Raw genomic sequence first — 21,829 nt, 5'->3', positions numbered from 1 at the left:
AGTGGATGTAAGTTCCACTGTTTAGGCTGTTTACAGCCCTCAAAGCCGCAATTTTTTTCCACAGACAGCGTCAGATGGCTACTCAAACATGCACCGAGAAGTTTATTTACTTCAAGCAAGCCGACATGTTTGTAAAACTAGATCTAATTCAAAGTCTCCCGCTAGACCCAGTTGCAGTGCTGGTGTATTCAGGCACAGTGGGAGCTCCCGTTTGTGTCATAAACACAGGAATATCAACTCTTTACTTGCTTCAAGTAAAAAAAACTTCTCGCCGCATGTTTGAGTAGCCACCTGACGCTGTCTGTGGGAAAAAAATGTACACTTCAAGCAAGTAAAGAGTTGATATTCCTGTGTTTATGACACAAGCGGTAGCTCCGACTGCGCCTGAACACACCAGCACTGCAACTTCGGGCCCGCACGAGACTCCGGGAGACTTTGAATTAGATCTAGTTTTACAAACATGTCGGCTTGCTTGAAGTAAATAAACTTCTCGGTGCATGTTTGGGTAGCCATCTGACGCTGTCTGTGGAAAAAAATTGCAGCTTTGAGGGCTGGAAACAGCCTAAACAGCGGAACTTACATCCACTCCCATTCATTGCTGCCGTGGCGATGCGCGGACAGACGCAACTACCGCAAAACAGGAGCGATTAAACTGAAAATCTTCAGATTCATTCTTTTAAACCTAAAATGATATGAAAATACACCCCGGAGTTGAATTCGCCTGGAATTGTCCTTTAAGTTATTTACACTTAAAATGTACTTTCTTGTGCTAAAATTGAGAATGTGAGAAAACTGAAAATTCAGAACAATTCATAAAACATGCAGAGGGCACAGTGGTACAGTGGTTAGCACTGTCCCTGAGAAGGTTTTGTGTTCGATTCCTGGTGGTGTCAGTGTTTTCTACTTATTTCAATTCATCAATCGATCAGTCAGACTTTATTTTCAGAGCACTTTTCATACAGAAAAGCAGCTCAAAGTGCTTTATACACATACCGTCCGTAGACATACTGTACACGCACACATTCGCATATGCATTAACACACCCAAAAATTAAAACACTGAGGAAACACTGTCTTAGACTCAATAATTTGCAATTTACAATAGAGAAAAACACTAGAGAGTGGTATGAAAAATAAGATAAAATAGGTAAATGAAATAAAATAAAATAGATAAATATATGTATAATGTATAAATAATTCAAAGGAATAAAATGGAGATACTGCATAAAAGCATGAACAGATAATTTCACCAGTATTGATCAGTTTTCTCCTAAAATCCTGTGTTTATTCTAGTAAATCGTTTTTTACAGTGTATTGTCTTTGTGTAGTTGGTTTACTGGTGTGTAACAGTGATACTGTGTTTTGCAGAATCACCAGAACATCTTTATTATATTATATTGTCAACACAGTTTTAAATGTTCTTAAAACATGTTGAGAATTAATCATTAAAGTGCAGATCGAGGTTTAGGAAAGTTAATATGGGTAGTGTACGGTGCAGCCTGTGTGTGTTTGTGTGTATGCATGTGCGTGTGTGTGATTCTATGCATATGACCTCCACCATCCTATCATTCTCTGGTGCCGCCCCAGGAGGCCATAACTGTGTCGACAGGCTTGTTAAAGTCTAATTTTAGCTGTGATCGTTAGCGGAGAGTCCTGAGGAGGCCGCCGACGTCTGATGAAGAAGAAGAGTTTAATCTGATGTGAAAAAAAATCTGTGCAGGCGATTACACTGTTAAATCAGACAAAACAGACACAGACGAAGAAGAGCTCAACATCCCTCTCTCGCTCTAACTCGCTGCACAAATTTTAGGAACGCGTTACGCAATGAAACATGCGCGACTGAAGCTAATTTTATTATCGGTGATATGGTACGGTGGCCCTGAAGGCTCAATTTACTGCAGCATTTGAAAACCTCAACAGCTTCATCAGTTTGAGCTGCAGAAACTCACAACACAACAGGAAGTGTGTCTGGAGGACACAATAAAGTGACGGACACAGGGCTAAGCTAACTGTCCATATGATCTGTAGGACATGTGAATCATGTTCTAATAAACCAAACAAGTGGTCCGTCAGCACGAGGCAAAACAATACATGTGACAATATGTTGTCATGGCGATGTGGTATTGTTTACCTGACCCACGTTTTACCGGCTTTCTCTCGACTTCTGTGACTAAAATGACATCTGGTTTGTTACCGACGGCCGTCTGTCCGACTGCAGGTGAATGCAGCATCAGTGTAACGCTCCATTCCTCCTCACTGCGTTACCACGGTGACTTTTCACAGACGCCACCTCGGCCTGAGCCGACAGCTCCGGTGTCTCCGCTGAGTTTCCGTGGTTTCCTACCGTCACGCTGCCACTGAACGTAAAAACATGGCGACACCACATGGCAGCAGCACCGAGCTTACCCGCTCCATGGAGATATGAATGATATGAACGGCTCATTCAGAGCTGAAAGGAACACTTCAGTTTGTTGATTAATGAAAAACAGACTTTTGAACCAAATAATCGATTTTCGTGAATAGATAACAGGAGAAGTTACACAATGTCTCTTTTAGATCCCTATTCTTCTGCATAGCATCTGCTATTCTTCCTGGGCTCTAACAAATTATATAGTGACAATAAAGAATAACATTCACACTAGACAACTTAACAACACAGACATTGACAATAGCTACAGGTTTTAAAAGTAAAATAACTGACACGATCACTCTGACAAAACACTGACAAGACAAGACAGCTCCGATTGAGTATATCATCTTATAGATAACCCATAACTACCTCTCATGTATCATGGAATATTAGTTAATAAAGTTCCTTTTAAATTACGTAATATTAATTTAGTGCTTTTAAAAAGCATTTATGTTATTTAGTTGTTTGATAAAGTTTGGTATTAAATTTAATTTTTCCATTGCATCTATATATCACTGTGTGTTTAACTGACGTAGTTTTGTGCTTACGTAACATACAACAACCTCCAGCTGCATGTCTTGACAAATGGGGTTAGGGTTAATGTGTGTTGTTGCTGAAAGATAACTTTCATAAACCATAAATTGACTTTTTGTTGTTATGACAGATCTGATAAAAACAAACAAACATTAATGAATATAAAAGTCTATTTTTTACATCAAACCAAGAAAGATCCTCTTCCATTCTTCTAACATTGATTCTGAAACCAGAATTATTGTGTCCCCCAGAAACACTTCCTGTTGTGTTGGGGAAGTTTTTGCGGCATGTTTGTGTCTTGGCATGTTTTTTTTTTTGTTGTTGTAGTGTTTTGAGCCCTCTGGGCCACCGTAGAGAGAGTCTGTGTTCGACTGAGAAGCAGCTGTTGTGTTTGGTTGTAAATCAGTTTGATGTCGAATCACACACGCAGAGAAGCAGCTCTTCACTGCACCTCAGAGGTTAAAGTGGGTGTTGCTGGGAATGAGTGGCTCGCACTGGACACACGCACACACACACACACACACACACACACACACACACACACACACACATACACTGGTCTAAACACGTCTCTGCAGAATGTAGCTGAGCTGCACTTGCACATAAAGATCATAACGATGTGGTTTGCTGAGGAATCAGCTCGACTGGTTCGGGTTTAATACGCCGTTAAAACTCTTGACACATTAATTTTATGTTCCTGAATATTTGTAAAATATTTTATTAGTGACATAAAGTTCCAGCTATAAACCAACAACACTCAGCGGCTGCTACTCCACTCCATTATTTATGTTTATGTACATTTTTTAGTACATAATAATAATGATAATTCAAACCTGCACTTTAAGCCATGTTGAAATTAACTAAGAAAGTTTGTAGATTTATTTATTTATTTAGAATCCTATTGCTGACTCTGACCACACCACAGACAGAGGTTAAAATCATGTGACCTGCATATTACGATAATAACATTGAAAAGTTATGAGAATGAACAAATTCAGAGACTTTGAATCATCTTGTTTTGTCAGAACATCAGTTCCACGTTGTTTTTTGCAGTTCACAGTGTTAATGTCTAAGTTCTTCTCCTGTTTCATTTATCTGTGGAGCTGCTTTAAAGGAGACATGTTACGGAAATATCACTTTTTGAAGGCTCTTTAACATATATTTAGGTGTTTGTCTTGCCCTCCGCCCCCCAAAATGTGATAATTGACAAAGAAATCTGTATTGTGCAGACTCCCTAGGTTGAAATCCACGTGGTTTTACGAGCTGTTCCCTCAGTTGTCTTCCAGTGATGTAACTAGGATTCAAATTTGCATAATCCCGCCCCTACCTGGGACCGGTAGAAGGGGGCGGGGCAAGCAGTGGCTCATTTGCATTTAAAGGGACAGGCACTGAAACCAGCCGTTCTGAACAGGGCTGTTTAGAGAGGATGAAAAGAGCTGTGATGTTTGATCCTTGGGGTATTTTGACCAAAGCATGTCACAGACGTGTCTTTAAGACACCTGGGAACTACTTTAATTTATGGAAAGGGGGCAGAATATGTCTCCTTTAATTGCACATGCACGTAATTACCAGAGTATGTAAAGAAACTGATTGTGTCCAGTTTGTTGTTCTGCAGAACAGTGTTAGTCAAGACCACCTAACCCGAGACAGAGTCAAGTCTGAGACCAAACCAATGCAAGACCATTACTGTATTCAGTACCAGTACCCATAATAATCATGTGTCTTGATATTTACATTATTCCTCCTCAGCTACGATATAAAGAAAAGATGATTTAATATAAAATCTAAACCATATTAATGTAAACAAAGATTGGATTGGACAGAAGAACACAACACAGAACCTGCTGAAGTCTCCTCGACACTGTTGACACCAAGTTTTTCACACAAGCAGATACTTTAGAACAATTTTAATTATCTTTAAGTTATTGAATTACATCACATAAACCAGAGTGAGGGAGTGACAGAGGCATTTGTCACTGCAGCTGTGGTCATGAGAACAAATCCAGAATCCAGCTCGACCAAAACCAAGACCTTTATGGTCTGGTACTACAACAGTACTGCAGAAGGAAAAACCTTCAGAGTTAAAATCACAGCTGCCTTCAAAGTCTCTGATCATCGTGGACGTTCACACACTCTTTGCACTTTTGCGTCTTTATTTTGAGCCGTCATTGAACTTCCTCCTTTGCCTCATGGTACCACTGATGTGTGTTAAAGGGCAAAGGGCAGAGAGCAGGTCGCTCTGAGCCGAGAGAGCCAGCGATCTCGTCTCTGACTGACTGAGAGCTGATATAGCTTTACTTAACTTTCATCAAAGAGAAAAAGCCTTCAAAGCTTCGAGCACGACGCGTCACTGCCTCTTTATTTCTGCTCCAAATATTGCAGTAATGAGGGGATCCTGGCTTATCCAGCTCCTCACTTCATTTTAGGGCTGATCAAAGGAGGAATGCTCACAGTGGTTTGGGGAGGAGGTTGTTTTTTTTTTTTTCTTTCACTGCTCTGTTACAGTTACAGTCACTTATTATTAATATTATTATTATTATGAATCTTACCTGAGCTCCACATCATCGTTGCTCGCCTCTATTTCTTCCAGATCCTCCTTCTACTACTCCTCCTCCTCCTCCTCGGTCCAGTGGAGACTCCAGAGGTCAGCGTGTCAGCCGGCATTAAAGGGCAGCCGCTGCCCCGAGGTGCTGGTGGTGGTGGTGGTCCGTAAATCAAAAAAAAAAAAAAAAGTAGCGACGCTCACACACGTTCACTGTGTTGGAGATGAATAAAGTAAGTAAGTGCAGACCTCAGAGCAGTGGAGAGAGACGCAGCAGCAGCAGCAGCAGCAGCATGTTCACAGTGGAGCTGCACCAAACAGCAGCGTCTGGATCTTCAGCTTCTTCATCTTCCTCTGTCTCTCTCCCTCTTTCTCTTTATCTTCAGATTCCTTTTACAGTAATTCCTGTGTCCTGTGTTTCTCCGAGTCTTCTCTCTGTTTTCCCTTCATGCCGCCACCACAGTCGCAGTCGCAGTCGCTGCCTCGTTCCTGGGAGTAAAGGAAACAAGTGCACGAGATTCCAGAGGCTAATTCTGCTTCTTAGGACGAGGGGAACCTAATATGTGAGGACAACTGTGGAGGGAACGAGGGAGATACAGGGAGAGGGGGAGGGAGAGAGAGAGAGAGAGGGAGGGAGGGGCGGGAGATCAGAGGATTGGACGGTGTGTGTGTGTGTGTGTGTGTGTGTTGAGGAGGAGGAGGAAGAGCAGAGGCGATAAGTTGTTGAAACTTGAGAGACGTGGAGGAGAGAAAGAAAATATTGATGTGCTGAGGCAAAGGGAAATTTGATTGTCAGATAAAAACAGATGGACGGTTTCTCTTCGTCTGCGGTGGATCGGTTCGGTTCGGTTCGGTTCGGTTCGGTTCGGTTCAGAAGAGTTCAGAACCGGATCAAATCAAAAGAGAGAAACCACAAAATCCGTCACAGACATTTATCATTTTACTAAAATAGAGAGCGGAGCCGTCATTATTGGCTGAACTGATGCACGGTGTGTGATGGTGAAACAGGTGTTGGATTACAAACATCTAAAAAAAGGTTTTTTTAAATTAACTCTGCAGAGAAACCAGTTATCACCAGTTATTACAGGAGAAATAATCAATTTTCTATTGATCATTTATAAGTTATTGAACCGAATGTGTCAATTTAGACTGTTTGGAAATGCAAACAACTCAGTTGATCATAAACAGAAGGGCCATGTTCTTTCTGTATTAATTAGTATACTCAATAAATAAAACTCAATAAATAAAATTTCAGTTCAGTTAATTGTAGTTTGCAGAACGTTATTACTGTGTATGACACAATAAATAGTTGTTTCTTAATAACAAGTTCAGTATAACAGACAATAATAATAAATCAGTGCTATTCTCTATAATGATCTTTTTTTTAACACTGGGCCTGATGTTGTTGAGGAGCTCATGTAAACACACTGCAGTGAGTGACACGTATATGAGCTGTAGCTGCTTCAGCCATGAAGAAGTTAATAATGCTATATGATGCCGATATGAGCGACAGGTGGCAGCTGTTCACCGTTCAATAGCAACAGCTTCACAGCACCAACGTTTTAACGGCACGTTGTGAATGTTAAGTCGACGACTGACACTCAGACATCCGTCTGTTTTCTCACTGGCCTTTAAATTGATAAATAATATTATTATTAAGGAGTGCTTACTCTCAAAAGGGATTTTTAACCCCTTAGGTGACCAGCGGTGCATAATGTGTTTTATTTTTTGAGACTTTTATTCTATTCATTTTTGGTTTTAAACACCATAGGGGTCACAGGATTGTACTTTTATTTTACTTTTTTTTATCAGTCTCTGTTTTTTCTTTCTTTATATACAGTATATATATAACTTAAATTATATTTATCTCTACAAGCACATTAACTAAGAAAGGTTCTATATAGATAATCTTTATTAGTTAATAGTTAACTAATTGAGTTTCATTTTGAACTTTTGTGCACTAATCAGGTGATCAAATACTATTTATTGTTTTTTCTTTTAGTATGATATGATCATGTATGCTGTTTCTGTTCTGAGGCTTGACTTTTAACTTGACTTTTAACTAACTAATGAATGTGTGAACGGATGAATATGTACGTAATATTGGTAACTGCAAAACTAAATTGGATAACACTTTATAATAAGTACACACTATTAAGCATTAGTTAAGCATTAATAAATATTGAATTCTTCATTTATAATGCATGAATACTCATTAGTATGTCGTTTATAAATACAGTTAGTGCTTATCAAAACATTTTTAACTGTATTTATAAACTACATACTAATGAGTATCCATGCGTTATAAATGAAGAATTCAGTATTTATTAATGCTTAATGGTGTGTATTTATTTTAAACTGAATTGCCCTCCATGATTAATAAAGTTGTATTCAGTTCAATTCAAATGGATCTTTGCACTTCAGTGTGAGAGCTGTGTAATGATCTGGTCCAGTGTGAGTTAAAATGCTGCGACTAAGGGGTGTCGGAAAGCTCAGTGGCTCATAGTCCTCACTGCAGCGGCCCCAGTTTGATTCCAACTGGTGGCCCTTTGCTGCGTGTCATTCCCCCGCTCTCTTTCCTCCCATTTCCGGTGTCTCTACAACTGTTATGTCAATAAAGATACATAAAAGACCCCTACACACTGTTAACAACTTTTGTCTCCAAAAAACAATCCCAGCAACAAATGCTACATATTTTCAGAACTGCCCGAAAATAGAATAGAACTGGAACAAAAATGGCAATTGACCTCCTCATGGACTCTCTGTTATTTTTTATTACCTGTTTTTATCACTTGTTTACTGCACAACAATGTTTTATATTACATGTAATGTCTGCATGATGGAATATATAACTGTTACAGCTAAGAGTGCCTATTTTTATGAGAAGGTACATGGACCCCAGTTATTGACTATCTCGCCTAAGACTCTTATACCTCAAAATTGAAATTTTATTTACATAACTACTGTTATTATTATCATTTGACTTATTTTTTATTCATTTATTGTTTTTAGTTATTGTTTTAAATATCCCTTTTTTGGAATTACAGAACTAGATTAGGTATATGTGCTCTAACTTTATACAGAACTATCTCTGCGTGACAGATGGGACCCAATCTCAAGATGATTTTTTCTTTTCTTTTATGACGTTAATTGCCTGTTAATGTGCATTAAAGGCAATAAAGTTAAAAAATAAATAAATGCTACGACTAATCCTGACTCTGTTCTTCTTCAGTCTGCAGAAGGAGATGCAGATGTGTGAGGATGGACGTCGTCCATCCTGCAGCTTCCTCTCTCATCTCATCAAACATCAACCTGCTCCGCTCCTGTGGATCGTTTCACTTCTCGCTGCCTGGAGAGAGAGACACAGTGAGTTGAACCACACAGTCACATAAATGCATAAAGGTTGATCCTGTGGGGAGCGTCTGTGAGCTCTGAACATCGATTCCTCTCTGCCCCGCTGCCCGTTAAGGTGTAAATTCAGATCGGATGTCATAAATGTGCTTGCGGCCGTGGTTTGGTGGAGCTACGGGAGCGGATTAGGAGCCGGAGTCGGAGCAGGAGGAGAGGTGAGACTGACGCAGGGAGCAGTGTCAACGAAATGCCAGTCTAATTCTGATCCGCCTCACCTACAGTATAGAGAGGATGGATAGATAGATAGATAGATAGATAGATAGATAGATAGATAGATAGATAGATAGATAGATAGATAGATAGATAGATAGATAGATAGATAGGTAGATAGGTAGAGAGTAAATAAACACTGCCAGTGTGCTGCGTGAGGCGTTCACTGACACCCGGTCGAGTGGGGAAACTCTGCGTCTGTGAATGAGACAGGTCGTTTAAAAAGTGTTTAATGGGAACAGTGAAACGTCAACGTTGGCAGGATCCCGCCGAGGATGTAAACTGTGATCCCCGTTTTAATGTGAGGCAGACGCCCTCTGTGTCATGTTAGCATGGACACACACACACACCCACACACACACACACACACACACACACACACACACACACACACACACACACACACACACACACACACACACAAACCTTCTGGCAACAGGCCACTCAGGGGTTAGGTTAAGGGACAGTGGGGAAGGACGGCGAACTGGAGCAGTAAGCACATTTCACCAGAGGGATACAGTTACACACACACACACACACACACACACACATGCAAATGCACACACACACACATGCACACACACACTCAGCCTCTCTCTCCTCTATCTAATAAAACTTTTACAGGAATACTTGCCGTCGCTTCCCCTCCGCCGCCTCCTCTCTGATCTTTACGCGGCTCGTCAGAGTTTATGTTGATGTCGTTCAGACTGAAACTTTAACGGCTTCGCTTCACGTCTACACTTTTTTCTTCTTTTTATCTTCCACGGCTCGGTTCAACCTGGCGTCCCCCCCCCTTCCCCTCCAAACTCTTATTCTGACAGTTTATGGTCTGTATTATTGTAGCTACATAACAGTATAGGTAACAGGACACTTCTCACCCTGGAGGTCACACAAGGTCAACGGCCGGAAGTCACGTTCAGGGCGACCGGTGTGTCACCACCCTGTCTGCTGCAAGAGTAAAGAATATAAACCCCCCCAAAAAAGTTCAATATAAGAACAAAACAACAAAATATCACAACAGCTCTGTTAATGCTCATTTTAATTAAAAACACATTTTAGTTTTGATCCTAAAAGTCGTAGTGAATTAAGTTTATTTACTGAGGTGTTTGAATAAAAAGTAAAACCAGAAATAACACACATTATTTACAAATAATAGAAAATGCTTTGCTCTATATAAAGTCCTTAAGAAATTAAAAACATAATATATTTAATTTTATAGGACTTTTTTGTTTATAAAATACTTTGCGTACCTGAGAAAAAGTAATAAATTCCTTCTTTAATGGTTATTCTATTCTTTCATTTAATGAGACGCTTTTCTCTTCTATCTATCCGGGCCCTGGTAATGTTTAATGATTAATTATAATACCACTATAATTTATAGGTATATGCAGATGGCAGCACTGAAACGGTGTCATTTAATAATGATTAATAACTGTAAGTCATATTTCCTGCTGTGGCTTCATTCATCATTCCTCTGTCGAGGACGGTGAGATGGTGAAACAGGTGTTAGATTACAAACATCTAAAAAAAGGTTTTAAAATTAACTCAGTGAACCTGCAGAGAAACTTCATCACCGGTTATTACAGGATAAATAATATATATATTAGAAATGTAAGTTATTAAATTAAATGTTTCAACTCAGGCTGTTTGCATGTTATTATTAATTAATAGTATAGTCTTCTTCTCTGGTCTTCTTACAGAGTGAAAAGTATGAGGCTAAAAGTGGCTTATAATGACGCCATGAGGTTGTTGTTACGTGTTCCTAGGTGGCACAGTGCCAGCCAGTTATTTGTATTTTCTAATATACCAACATGTCCGGCATTGTTACGCAAGCTGATGTTCAATTTCATGTGTTGTTTGGACTTATCTGATAACTGCATTATTAAGGCCTTAACCTGCCCCATGATGGGGTATTGGTTCACATCCAGGCTTCGTAAGCACTGGCACAATAGTTTGCACCGTTTCTTTTACTATAAACTAACAGTGACAAATGACTGTATTTTAATTTATTTGTTTGTTTGCTTTGTTTTGTCTTGTATGTTAAGTGTGTATGTGTATGAGAGTGGACCATTTTTCGAGTCCATAATAAAGATTATTATTATTACAGTTTTTCTCAATTGCTAAAACACTAAACCCTGTTGTCTGAACCAAATTCTCAGTTGCCTGAACCCACTGACTGAATCAGTCTCTCTTTTGGCAAAACCGTCAGCACTTTTCACCTGTTTAGACACATCTTACCAACACATTTTCATTGTGATGCACCTGTGTTGCATAATGCTGAGCACAGGTGGCAAAAGTCAAACACAAGTAAAGCACAAGTTTCACCGGTTGAACACAACAACAAAATTGATAACACTTGTGTCCAATGATGTGAGGGCACACATACTGTAAGCCAGTTCAGGATGAAGTCCTGTGGCCTGACCCAGTACAGAGAAATGATGCTGTGGCTGAGTTATGCACTTCTCATTTCTATATTTTTGTACTTTATTTTTTACGTAGGCTTACTGTATACAAGTGCTAAATGCACAAGATTTCTGTTTGTCTTTGTACTGTACAAGTGCTACGTGTAAATGCACAAGATTTCTGGTTTTTGTACTTCTTTTTTTTTTTACTATGTACAAGTGCTAAATGCACAGGTTTTTCGTTTTGCAAGAGGAGAATATGAGAGACGACAGGGTGAAGTAAGAAAGGATGAGGGAGGGAGGGAGGGAGGGATGAACTGGGAAGAAAAAAGAAGAAGGAAGGAAAAGGGGATGAAATGGATGTGGAGAGGGAAGGAGGTGAACGATAAACATTATTTCTACAGCTTCATGTGCTGAGCGTTGTGTTTTCTATTTTTCTATGTTGTGTTTAGTGGCTGCTCAGTAGTGTTTTTAATTTTGATTGACTCGGGGCACGATTTGACAACATAGTTCAGTTTTGGGCACAGATTGAACTGTTTTGAGGTGAAAGTTTGGTTTTGCAAGAAGAGTCTGAGGTTTTGTGAATGTAGCTTGAAAATTGGGGTTTGTGTTCACAGTTTAGAGAAAATGAGAGAAGCGTTCGAGAAATGTGTCTTAGCAATCGAGAAAAACTGTATTATTATTATTATTATCATTATTATTATTATTATTATTATTATTATTATTATTATTATTATTATTATTATAGCATTCAGTAGTTTTGTAGGTAACTGGACATAAACAGAAGAAGGAGGTGGAGGAGAAGGAGGAGAACAAGGAGGAGGAGAAGGAAAGGAAGGTAGGAGAAGAAGGAGGAGGAGGAGGAGGAGGAAGAGAAGAAAAAGAAAGAGGAGGAGGAACATACGGAGGAGAAGAAGAGGAAAGAGGAGGAGGGGGAGAAGGAGGAACATACTGTACAGAGGAGGAGAAAAAGGAAGGTAGGAGGATAGGGAGAAGAACAAGGAGGAGGAGGAGAAAAAAGAAAGGAGAAGGAACATATGGAGGAGGAGGAGAAGAAAGAGGAGGAGGAACATACAGAGGAGGAGGATATGAAGGTAGAAGGATAGGGAGAAGGAGGAATAAAGAGAAGGAGGATCATAGGGAGGAGAAGAGGAGGAAGAAAAAGAAGAAGGATACAGAGGAGGAAGAAGGAAGAAGGAGGAGGAACATAGGGAGGATAAGGAGAAGAAGGAGGCGGTCCTCTGTCGCTGCCTTGGTTTATTTCTAATCGGCTGTGGCTTCATTTTTCCTGATGAATCTGTATTTTTCAATTTTCTCCTTCAACTCACCAAACTGTGTCGACATTGATTATTAATTCTAACTCCATTAATCACTGTTTAACAAAACTGTGTCATTGATTTGACATTTTTCCACAAACTCTCACCTCCGTCACATTCATCATCATCATCATCATCATCAAACTCATCATCATTCACCTCATTAACTATGAAAGAAGCTTCAGTTAAAAATCAAAGTGGAATTTATCATTAAACTGAAATCAGAGCTTTTCTTTTTTTAAGATTTCGTCCTGGAGAGCGCTCTCTGTTTTTCTTCTTCATTTTTTTCCACCTCAAGGATAAAAGCTGTGACCACCTCCCCCCTTCCTCCCTCTCTCCCTCCCTCCCCCTCTTCCCTCCCTCCGCCTTTGAAGATTTAATCAGTCCGATTTCCTTGATTAATCCTTTTTCGTGTCCTTTCATGGTAAATAATTGCAGAGTTTGATAGGATCTGCTGCTGCGTGCGTGGAGAGGACGGCGGCGTGCAGAGAGAGAGTCCCCAGGTACCTTCATTAGCCTGATTATTCACATCCAAAACACACTCCATCAACCAGTTTACATGTAAATAGGTTAATTCGATTCTCACTCACTCACTCACTCACTCACTCACTCTGCTGCACAGACAGGTTCCTTTTTGTTTAGTTTTGTTGTTTGTTTCTTAGTTTTTGTCTTTCCTGTATCGGTTTTATGTGTTTGCAAAGAGAAACTATGCAAGATTTTTACCTTAAAGGAGAATTCCGGTCATTTTTGACCCCTAAATCGTTGTCCTGATGGTCACCCAGTGTTGGGGGGAGCAAAAAACGCGACTAAAATTGATGCAGGCAAACCGGAGTTACACCATGGCTACCCAGCGCTAGGTATAGCCACAACGCTAATGCTAACATCAACACGCTAACCTAAGGGCACAGTTCTTTCAACCACAACAAACACTCAAAAAACAATCAAATATCTATGATACATGACTCGAATCCTTATGACACACCACTGAACTATAAACAGTATAAACTTTGTGTTTTTGCATGTAGCCACTCACCTCAGATAGCCGAACTCTGGAACGTCCTGGAAAGACATTACTATCTGATCACAGACCGCCTGCTCTCCCCTCCACAGAAACTAACACTTTTTCCTTGTTGTGATGATTTCTCTACAGAAAGAAACTGTCAGAGATATTTTGGACATTACCACTGCACTGCTCCACCGTTTATTCTTGTAAAGAAATCATCACAACAAGGAAAAAGTGTTTATTTATGTGGCCGGGAGAAGGCGCTCTGCAATCGGATAGTAATGTCTTTCCAGTGATTACATGCAAAAACACAAAGTTTATACTGTTTATACTGTACAGTTTATGAGTTCAGTGGTGTCTCTAAGGATTCCAGTCATGTACCAGAGATATTTGATTGTTTTTTGAGTGTTTGTTGTGGTTGAAAGAATTGCCCCCATAGGTTAGGGGTCAAAAATGACCAGAATTCTCCTGTAACTCTGCTACATTTTCTTTGCTACATCAGAGTAATTGTGATGGTTAAATAAATTACGTTTGTTGTTACAGGGAGAGTGGAGGCTCACCGCCACACAAACACGCCCCGTGACCTATAATCTCTTGTTTATGACAGATAAGACTACACAAATATACACATGGTAACACTGTAGGGTAGATGATAAATAACGTTACCCACCGCTCCATGGATTGATTTCTCACTGGCTTCGTTGAAACTCGTATGTTTTACTATGTATTATTCCTACAAAAGAGTAATAGCAAACAGGGATCTTATTGTTGATAAATGAACACATAAACCTGGACAAACACAACAACAACAACTACACGTCTGGACATTTATTTATGTAACATCACCAACTAATCTGATGTAAAATATTAAAACTGTGTGAGTTTTCTACAGTAAAACATGTCGATGTGTTGAATCTCAGGTCAGTGAAGAAACACGTGACGCCACCGTGTTTCTACTACAGGTTGTCAGGCGGTGACACCTAGTGGACAAAAGCTCAACCTACAACCAAAGGAGGAGGAGAAGAAAGAGGAGGAGGAGAAGAAGTAGGTGGAGAAAGAGGAGGAGATGAAGAAGATGAAGGAGAAGAGGGAGGAGGAGAAGGAAGAGAAGGAGAAGGTAAGGCAAGACATCTTTATTTACAGTATAAAGTGAATTTCATACCAAGACTTAACTCAGTGTATTTAACAGTAAGAACTGGAAACGGAAAAATAACAGAATAGAACAGCATAAAAACATACAATTAAAAAAAATTTAAATAACCCAGAATAGTAGAAATTGCAAACATTTAACATACAATTAAAAGCAAGGAAAAAATAATAAAAAAGAGTACGAGAAAAAAAAAGTAGTTTTCAGTAGTTTTGTAGGTAACTGGACATAAACAGAAGAAGGAGGAGGTGGAGGAGGAGAACAAGGAGGAGGAAAAGGAAAGGGAAGGTAGGAGGAGGAGGAGAAGAAGAAGAAGGAGGGAGAGAAGGTAGGAGGATAGGTAGAAGGAGGTGGAGGGGAGAAGAAGGAGAAAGAGGAGAAGGAGCAGAACATATGGAGGAGAAGAAGGAGGAGAAGGATAGGAAGGTAGGAGGATAGGAGAAGAAGGAGGAGGAGGAAGAGAAAGAGGAGGAGAAGAACAAGGAGGTGGTGGAGTGGGAGAAGGAGGAGGAGAAGAATAAGAAAGGAGGAGGAAAAAGAGGAGGAGCAAGAGAAGGAGGAGGAGGAGAGGAAAAAGAAAGGAGTAGGGAGATGAAGGAGAAGACGGAGGAGGAGTAAGAGAAGGAGGAGGAAGAGGAGAGGAAAAAGAAAGGAAGAGGAGAAAGGAGAAGAAGAAGGAGGAGGAGCAAGAGAAGGAGGAGAGGAAAAAGAAAGGAGGAGAAAGAGGAGAAGAAGATGAAGGAGAAGAAGGAGTAAAAGAAGGAGGAGGAGGAGAAGAAAAAGAAAGGAGGAGGAGGAAGAGGAGAAGAAGAAAAGAAAGGAGGAGGGAGAAGGAGGAACATAGGGAGGATAAGGAGGAGAAGAAGGAGGTCCTCTGTCGGTGCCTTGGTTTATTTCTGATGAATCTGTATTTTTCAATTTTCTCCTTCAACTCACCAAACTGTGTCAGTGATTATTGATTATAACTTGGATCAATAACGGAGCAGGTGGCTCCACTGTGTTTCTGCTGCAGGTCGTCAGACGGTGACACCCAGTGGACAGAAGCTCAACTACAACAGCAGCTCCAACTCTCACCACCAGGTGGCGCCGTTCATCCACAGACCAGTTTCCTCTGCGTCACGAAGGAAAGAGGGTGAGTTTGTTTTTGTTGTTTATTTCATATTAGAAGAAATATTTTTAATCGTGTGGGAGTGAGCGTTCACACACACACACACTTCTCAGGTTGTGTTGTGTTGTGTTGTGTTGTGTTGTGTTGTGTTGTGTTGTGTTGTGTTGTGTTGTGTTTGTGCACAACAGCTTCCTGCTGCTGTGTGTCCACGCCGGGGAGGGAGGGAGGGAGGGGGCAGATAAAGAAGAAGAACTGCCCCTCTCCCCCCTCAGGATTAGTGAGTTAATGCACCCATTCAGACACTGAGCTCTGATCAGCTGCTTAATACTGTTTTATCCCAAATAACACACACACACACACACACACACACACACACACACACACACACACACACACACACACACACACACACACACACACACACACTGTCCATGCATTAAAACCACTACACACACACTTTGTATGTCGTATTGTTATATAAAGTCAGATTTCACTGCAACAATAAGAGTTATGTCATCTTTGGTTAACTATTGGAAAAATGTGAATTTCCCTTAAAAACATCTATTAAACACAAGTAACCAGGAATTAATAAGGAATATTGATCTATCATGTTCTTATGTTATTCCTCATATTGAATTGTTTAAATGTTATACACACAGTTACACCAGCAATTAAATACAATCACTTACAGACATGTAAATAATAATTCTCCTTTAAAATCCTCTTTGGTAACCCTTTAATTTTCAGGCCGTTAATTACGTGATAATGTCAAGAAATGACAATTAATTGCATAATAATGTCAAGAAATAACAATTAATTACATAATAATGTCAAGAAGAGCCAAGGAATAACGGTCAATTTCATAGTAATGTCATGTTTCTCATAAAGGCAAAAAATTACACGTGCTTTTTATGCTTTGAATTTTTGGGAAAGGACAGAACTTTTCTCCATCAAGTCCTTGCAATTGACAATTGTTATTTTTGGGCTATTTCTACGCAATCAATCATTATTTCTTGGCTATATGTCTATATTATAATTGTTATTTCTTGACGTAATTAGCGGCCTGTAAATTAAAGGGTTACCTCATCTTTAAACTATAAAGAAATATATTATCAGACTTTATAAATGTTGTGTATTTCGTTCACAGACGTGTCCAGACCAAGAGAAGCAGAAGCTCAGGAGAGACGTAGGAGGAGGAACTCTGCTGCTGCTGCTGCTGGGCGTCAGATCCGTCCTCAGAGAGGGGTCAAAGGTCAAAAAGGGGGTAAGGACGAACGCTGCCTCCTCTTTGTCTTGGGTGTAAAAGTCTCTCTTTCAAAAGACAAACCTCTTTCTTTTTCTTCTTTACCCTAAAACGATCAGTCCATCATCCATCATGTGGGTAAATGAAGAGTCTGTGGACGGCTCTGTGTGTGTTTGTGTACGGTTTTTGTTTTTCTTCCTGCTGCTTTAAAGTTAGCTTGTATTTTTCCTCAGTTAGCAAGAGCAACACACACACAGAAACACACAGAGAAACAAACACACACACACAGAAACACACAGAGAAACAAACACACACACACACACACACACACACACACACACACACACACTGCGGCTTATACTAATCCACATGAAAACAAAGCTGTATATTTCTCCCAGTGCAGGTCAAGCGTGGGCTGTTCATCAGCGTGTTTATCAGGATTATGAGCGTTTCGTCTATAATACGTCGTCTCTCCTCACGCTGAGCCAAACGCTCGCTCCTTTACAGGAAGGGGGTGGGGGGAGAGGGGGGGACTGATGATGATGATGATGATGATGATGATGATGACGGTGCAACAGGGCGACCACGACCAACGGCTCTCTCAGACCAATTCCCACCAGTGAGTCGTGACCCACGGTGACCCTATGACCCCCCTCACGCTGACCTCTCGGTGGGTGGTCCGACTCCTCACACTGACCATGGAGCAGAAGAAGAAGAAGAAGAAGAGGAAGAAGAAGAAGTGACTCCTCCTTAAAGGGATAGTTCAACATTTTGGTATATTGGCCCATTGCCATTGTTACCTTTAATTGTCGGTGCAAGCTATTTTTAGAACGGCGGAGCAGAGCCGCGAGCTGCTCAGAGCTACGCTACCGAGGCTCATGGGATTTCTTGGTTTCCCTCATCAAACTCATCAAATACACAATCCAACAACTCCACAACGCTCTGGTGGACAAGTTGTGACCTGCACATTCACCACGCTATGAGATAATAACACAACGTTACCAGACAGAGTTGTTTTAGAGGGAAATGCAGAGACTGCTTGATGAAAAACTGTCCCTGAAGGCAACGTGCATCAGCGGTTTTGCATGAATTTACCTCTAAAACAACTCTGTCTGGTAACGTTGTGTTATTATCTCATAGCATGGTGAATGTGCAAGTCACAACTTGTCCACCAGAGCGTTGTGGAGTTGTTGGATTGTGTATTTGATGAGTTTGATGAGGGAAACCAAGAAATCCCATGAGCCTCCGTAGCGTAGCTCTGAGCAGCTTGCGGCTCTGCTCCGCCGTTCTAAAAATAGCTTGCACCAACAATTAAAGGTAACGAACCTACTGCTATGACTATGACAAATTGCCAAAATGTTGAACTATCCCTTTAATGTGAACAGTTCATCAAGTGGAAGATGAAATGATCTCCAAAAGACATAAAGTTAAACATGAAACACTCTTTTTCAATATTTTCATCAATATCAGTGTATTATTTTAGTTTTCTACAGTTTCAGAGTGAAAAAGGGAAACAAAGCAGCAGCAGCAAAAGAATGAGAAACCCAGGAGACTTGAGCTCTCAGAGAACTTTGACCAAGGTATCAGACAAGATATTTACTATTTACACACTGGGATAGTTTACAAAGGTGGGGGGGCTACTAGCTACTAACTATGCAGAGTGGACAAACCTTTTCCTTTTCTATCATTTTGAAAATGTAAAAGATGAAAATACAAACAAATTATATTGTCTAAAATGTAAAGGGACTGTGTCATCTGTAACTTTATGCATTTTGGAGAAAAGACAATCAAAATAGAAAAAAAAAATCTGTGCAAAGTATAAACTGCACTGTACCAATAGAAGAAACTGACACCGTCTATATTAAATCATTAGATTCACTCCTGTGTTTCCCACTAAAAAACTACACCTATCCTCCTCCAACCATGAAACATACAGACGTGTGTTTATGATAAATGTGAAGTTGTGTTTGGAGCGCGTTCGCATCAGACTAGGATTAAAACCAACCGTCCCGGTGTCAGTGGAGAAGAAAAGTCTTTGTAGCCAGCGGCCATGTTCATCGTAAATCTTTATCTGACAATCTGCCTCGCACCCCCCCCCACCCCCAACCCCCTTCATTAAAAGACGGCCAGAGGATTAGTGCAGCTAAAGCACCGAGGTCTGGGGCCGAAGAGATGAGACACAAACAGGATATCCATCCATCCATCCAGAAATACAGAGAGAGAATCTATAGATTTCATTTTTTATTTTAATATCAACAAATAAAACAAAACAAAACAAAACAAGAACAAGAGAAAAATCACATGGTATCAATGTAAAAACCTGTTGGAAATTAGATTTTTCATTTTCACATGTTAACCTGAGAATGCCGGGGTTTTTTGTTGTTGTCAACCTCCTCCGTCCTGTCGCTCCGGTGCAAAACATTAAAAATAAAACCCAACAAAGAAGAAAAACTTTGACACAAAATAAAAAAAACAAAACAGTAAAAGAGACAAAACTACCCGTCTAAGAAACAAAGAAAGAAGAAACCTGGACCACAGATTTACTGTGTGTGTATATAAATATATACAGAAGGGAGAAAACCAGACACCTGCACACATCAGATAAAAGCCCATATATACTGTATTAAATTAGAGAATAAATAAAAAATACTTTAATTTATGTAGAACATCTGATGTTGCCAAAGCTAAATAAGAAGTGCTTATACTGTATTACAAAACAAAACATCAGGATGTATGGAAGCCCATTTCTGCCACTTGATGAAAAAAATAAGATCTTATTACTCAAAATAATGAGAAAATAAGTTAAAATAACTCATTATTTTGAGATAGTATCTCCTTTTTTCGACTTAGTATCTCATTTTGAGATTGTATCTCATTATTTTTGAGAAAGTATATCATTTTGAGACAGTTTTGACTTAAGTATCTCACTATTTTGACTTACTAACTCAAAATAGTGAGATACTACAGTAGCCTAAGTCAAAATAATGAGATACTTTCTCATTGTTTTGACTTAGTCTCTCATTATTTTGAGATAGTATCTCCTTTTTTTGACTTAGTATCTCATAATTTCTGACTTAATATCTAATTATTAAGTATCTCATTTTGAGATCGTATCTTATTATTTTGAGGAAATATCTCATTTTGAGAAAGTTTTGACTCAGTATCTCATTATTTGAGAAAGTATCTCATTATTTTGAGTTATTAGATCTTAATTTTTTCCCATTCAGTGTCACAAATGAACTTCCATAGGGACGTCTGGTTAAAAATGGCCGAAGCAAAGATTTCATATTTGGTAAAAACGTTGAGTCAAGTGTTTTCTTGTCGTGAACGTCGTCCTGCAGCGCTACAGTCTCAGTCTCTAGTCCCTGTAGACGGAGGCGATGTGTCTGGGGGGGGGCAGGTGGTAGGAGTCGTAGGGTCCCTCTAGGTGAACGTCGTAGCCGGAGCTCTGAGTCTGAAACAGGCCGTGGTCGGCGGCGGCGGCGGCGGTGGCAGAGGGGGAGTAGTGGTGGTGCGGCGGCGGCGGCGGGTAGTGCGGCGACGGCGACGGCTCCTGTTTGGGCGCCATGTTGTTGTTGTTGTTGTTGTTGCTGCTGCTGATGATGCTCAGCGGGGGGGTCGGGGGGCCGTCGTAAGGGGGGGTCCCCACACCGCCAGCGGCGCTGTACTCGGCGTGCGGCGAGTGGTTCTCGTAGCAACCGCCCTTCATGGCGCGAAGGTGCAGCAGGTGGGCGGAGTCAAAGGTCCCGTACGGCGGACTGGGCAGACCCGGCGAGGAGTAGCTAGGATGATGAGGATGATGAGGATGAGGATGAGGATGAGGATGATGACCGCGAACGCCGTGTCTGTCCTCAGGCCGCATCCCGCCGGCGCTAGCGCAGGTGGCGGCTGCGGGAGGGGCGGGGCCGAGCTGCAGGCAGCCGGCGACCAGGTTCGAGGTCGGCTGCGACAGGCCTTCGCACAGCGTCTCCATGAACGCGCGGCTCTCCGTGGAGACGCCGCCCTCGAGCGCCTCCGACAGGGCGCAGATGTAGTTGCGCGCGAGCCGCAGCGTCTCGATCTTGGACAGTTTCTGCGTCTTGGAGTGACACGGCATGATGCTGCGCAGGTTCTCCAGCGCGTCGTTCAGCCCGTGCATCCGCGACCGCTCCCGGGCATTGGCCTTGACGCGCCGCGCACGGAAACGCTCCTGCCGCGCTTTGGTCATGCGCTTTTTCTTAGGTCCACGTCGTTTGGACTTGTTCTCCGCCTCCTGTCCTCCTCCTCCTCCTCCTCCTCCTACTTCTTCCTCTTCTCCTTCGTCGTCCTCCTCCTCCTCTTCCTCGTCCTCCTCCATGTCCTCGCTCCCCATCTCCCTCGGCTGCTGGTTGGCTCCGCCCGCTCTGTAGTGGCGATGACGTGACGAGGCCGAGGCGTCTCCGTCGGGCGAGCTCATGTCCTCGTCCATCCACCCCTCCTCCTCCTCCTCCCCCTCCGTCTGTCTCACGTACGGTTTAATCATCAT

At 41.1% G+C, this 21,829-nt stretch overlaps 2 protein-coding genes across 3 annotated transcripts in view; both read right to left on the bottom strand.

The window, feature by feature from the left end:
• Positions 1–5,962, bottom strand: part of LOC146986892 (zinc finger protein 385A-like) — a 47,565-nt gene extending 41,603 nt beyond the window's left edge. Inside the window, exon 1 of the mRNA XM_085775745.1 lies at positions 5,493–5,962. Within this exon, the coding sequence (XP_085631871.1) occupies positions 5,493–5,508 (16 nt within the window). The 5' untranslated portion in view covers positions 5,509–5,962. The remainder of the gene's footprint in view (positions 1–5,492) is intronic.
• A 14,721-nt stretch (positions 5,963–20,683) lies between these two features.
• LOC146986891 (neurogenic differentiation factor 1-like) lies at positions 20,684–21,829 on the bottom strand. 2 transcript variants are annotated; one of them, XM_085777985.1, is made up of 2 exons: positions 21,608–21,829; positions 20,684–21,568 (listed from the first exon to the last, which is right to left on the bottom strand). In XM_085777985.1, the coding sequence occupies exons 1-2, from the start codon at positions 21,827–21,829 to the stop codon at positions 20,684–20,686; spliced, it is 1,107 nt and encodes a 368-aa protein (XP_085634111.1). The 2 variants fall into 2 exon arrangements, with proteins under 2 accessions (XP_085634111.1, XP_085634110.1); XM_085777984.1 differs by having other exon boundaries at positions 20,684–21,829.

The sequence above is a fragment of the Trachurus japonicus genome, chromosome 5 (genome assembly GCF_045865225.1).
Source record: "Trachurus japonicus isolate A0001 chromosome 5, Traja_1.0".
In the NCBI taxonomy this organism is placed as follows: domain Eukaryota; kingdom Metazoa; phylum Chordata; class Actinopteri; order Carangiformes; family Carangidae; genus Trachurus; species Trachurus japonicus.
Note: the sequence above shows the minus strand (reverse complement) of the source record. Positions and strands in the feature narration are given on the sequence as shown.

Bases quoted from the DNA above. Each gene is read 5' to 3' on its own strand.
- LOC146986891 (XM_085777984.1), bottom strand. From the start codon at position 21,829: ATGATGATTAAACCGTACGTGAGACAGACGGAGGGGGAGGAGGAGGAG.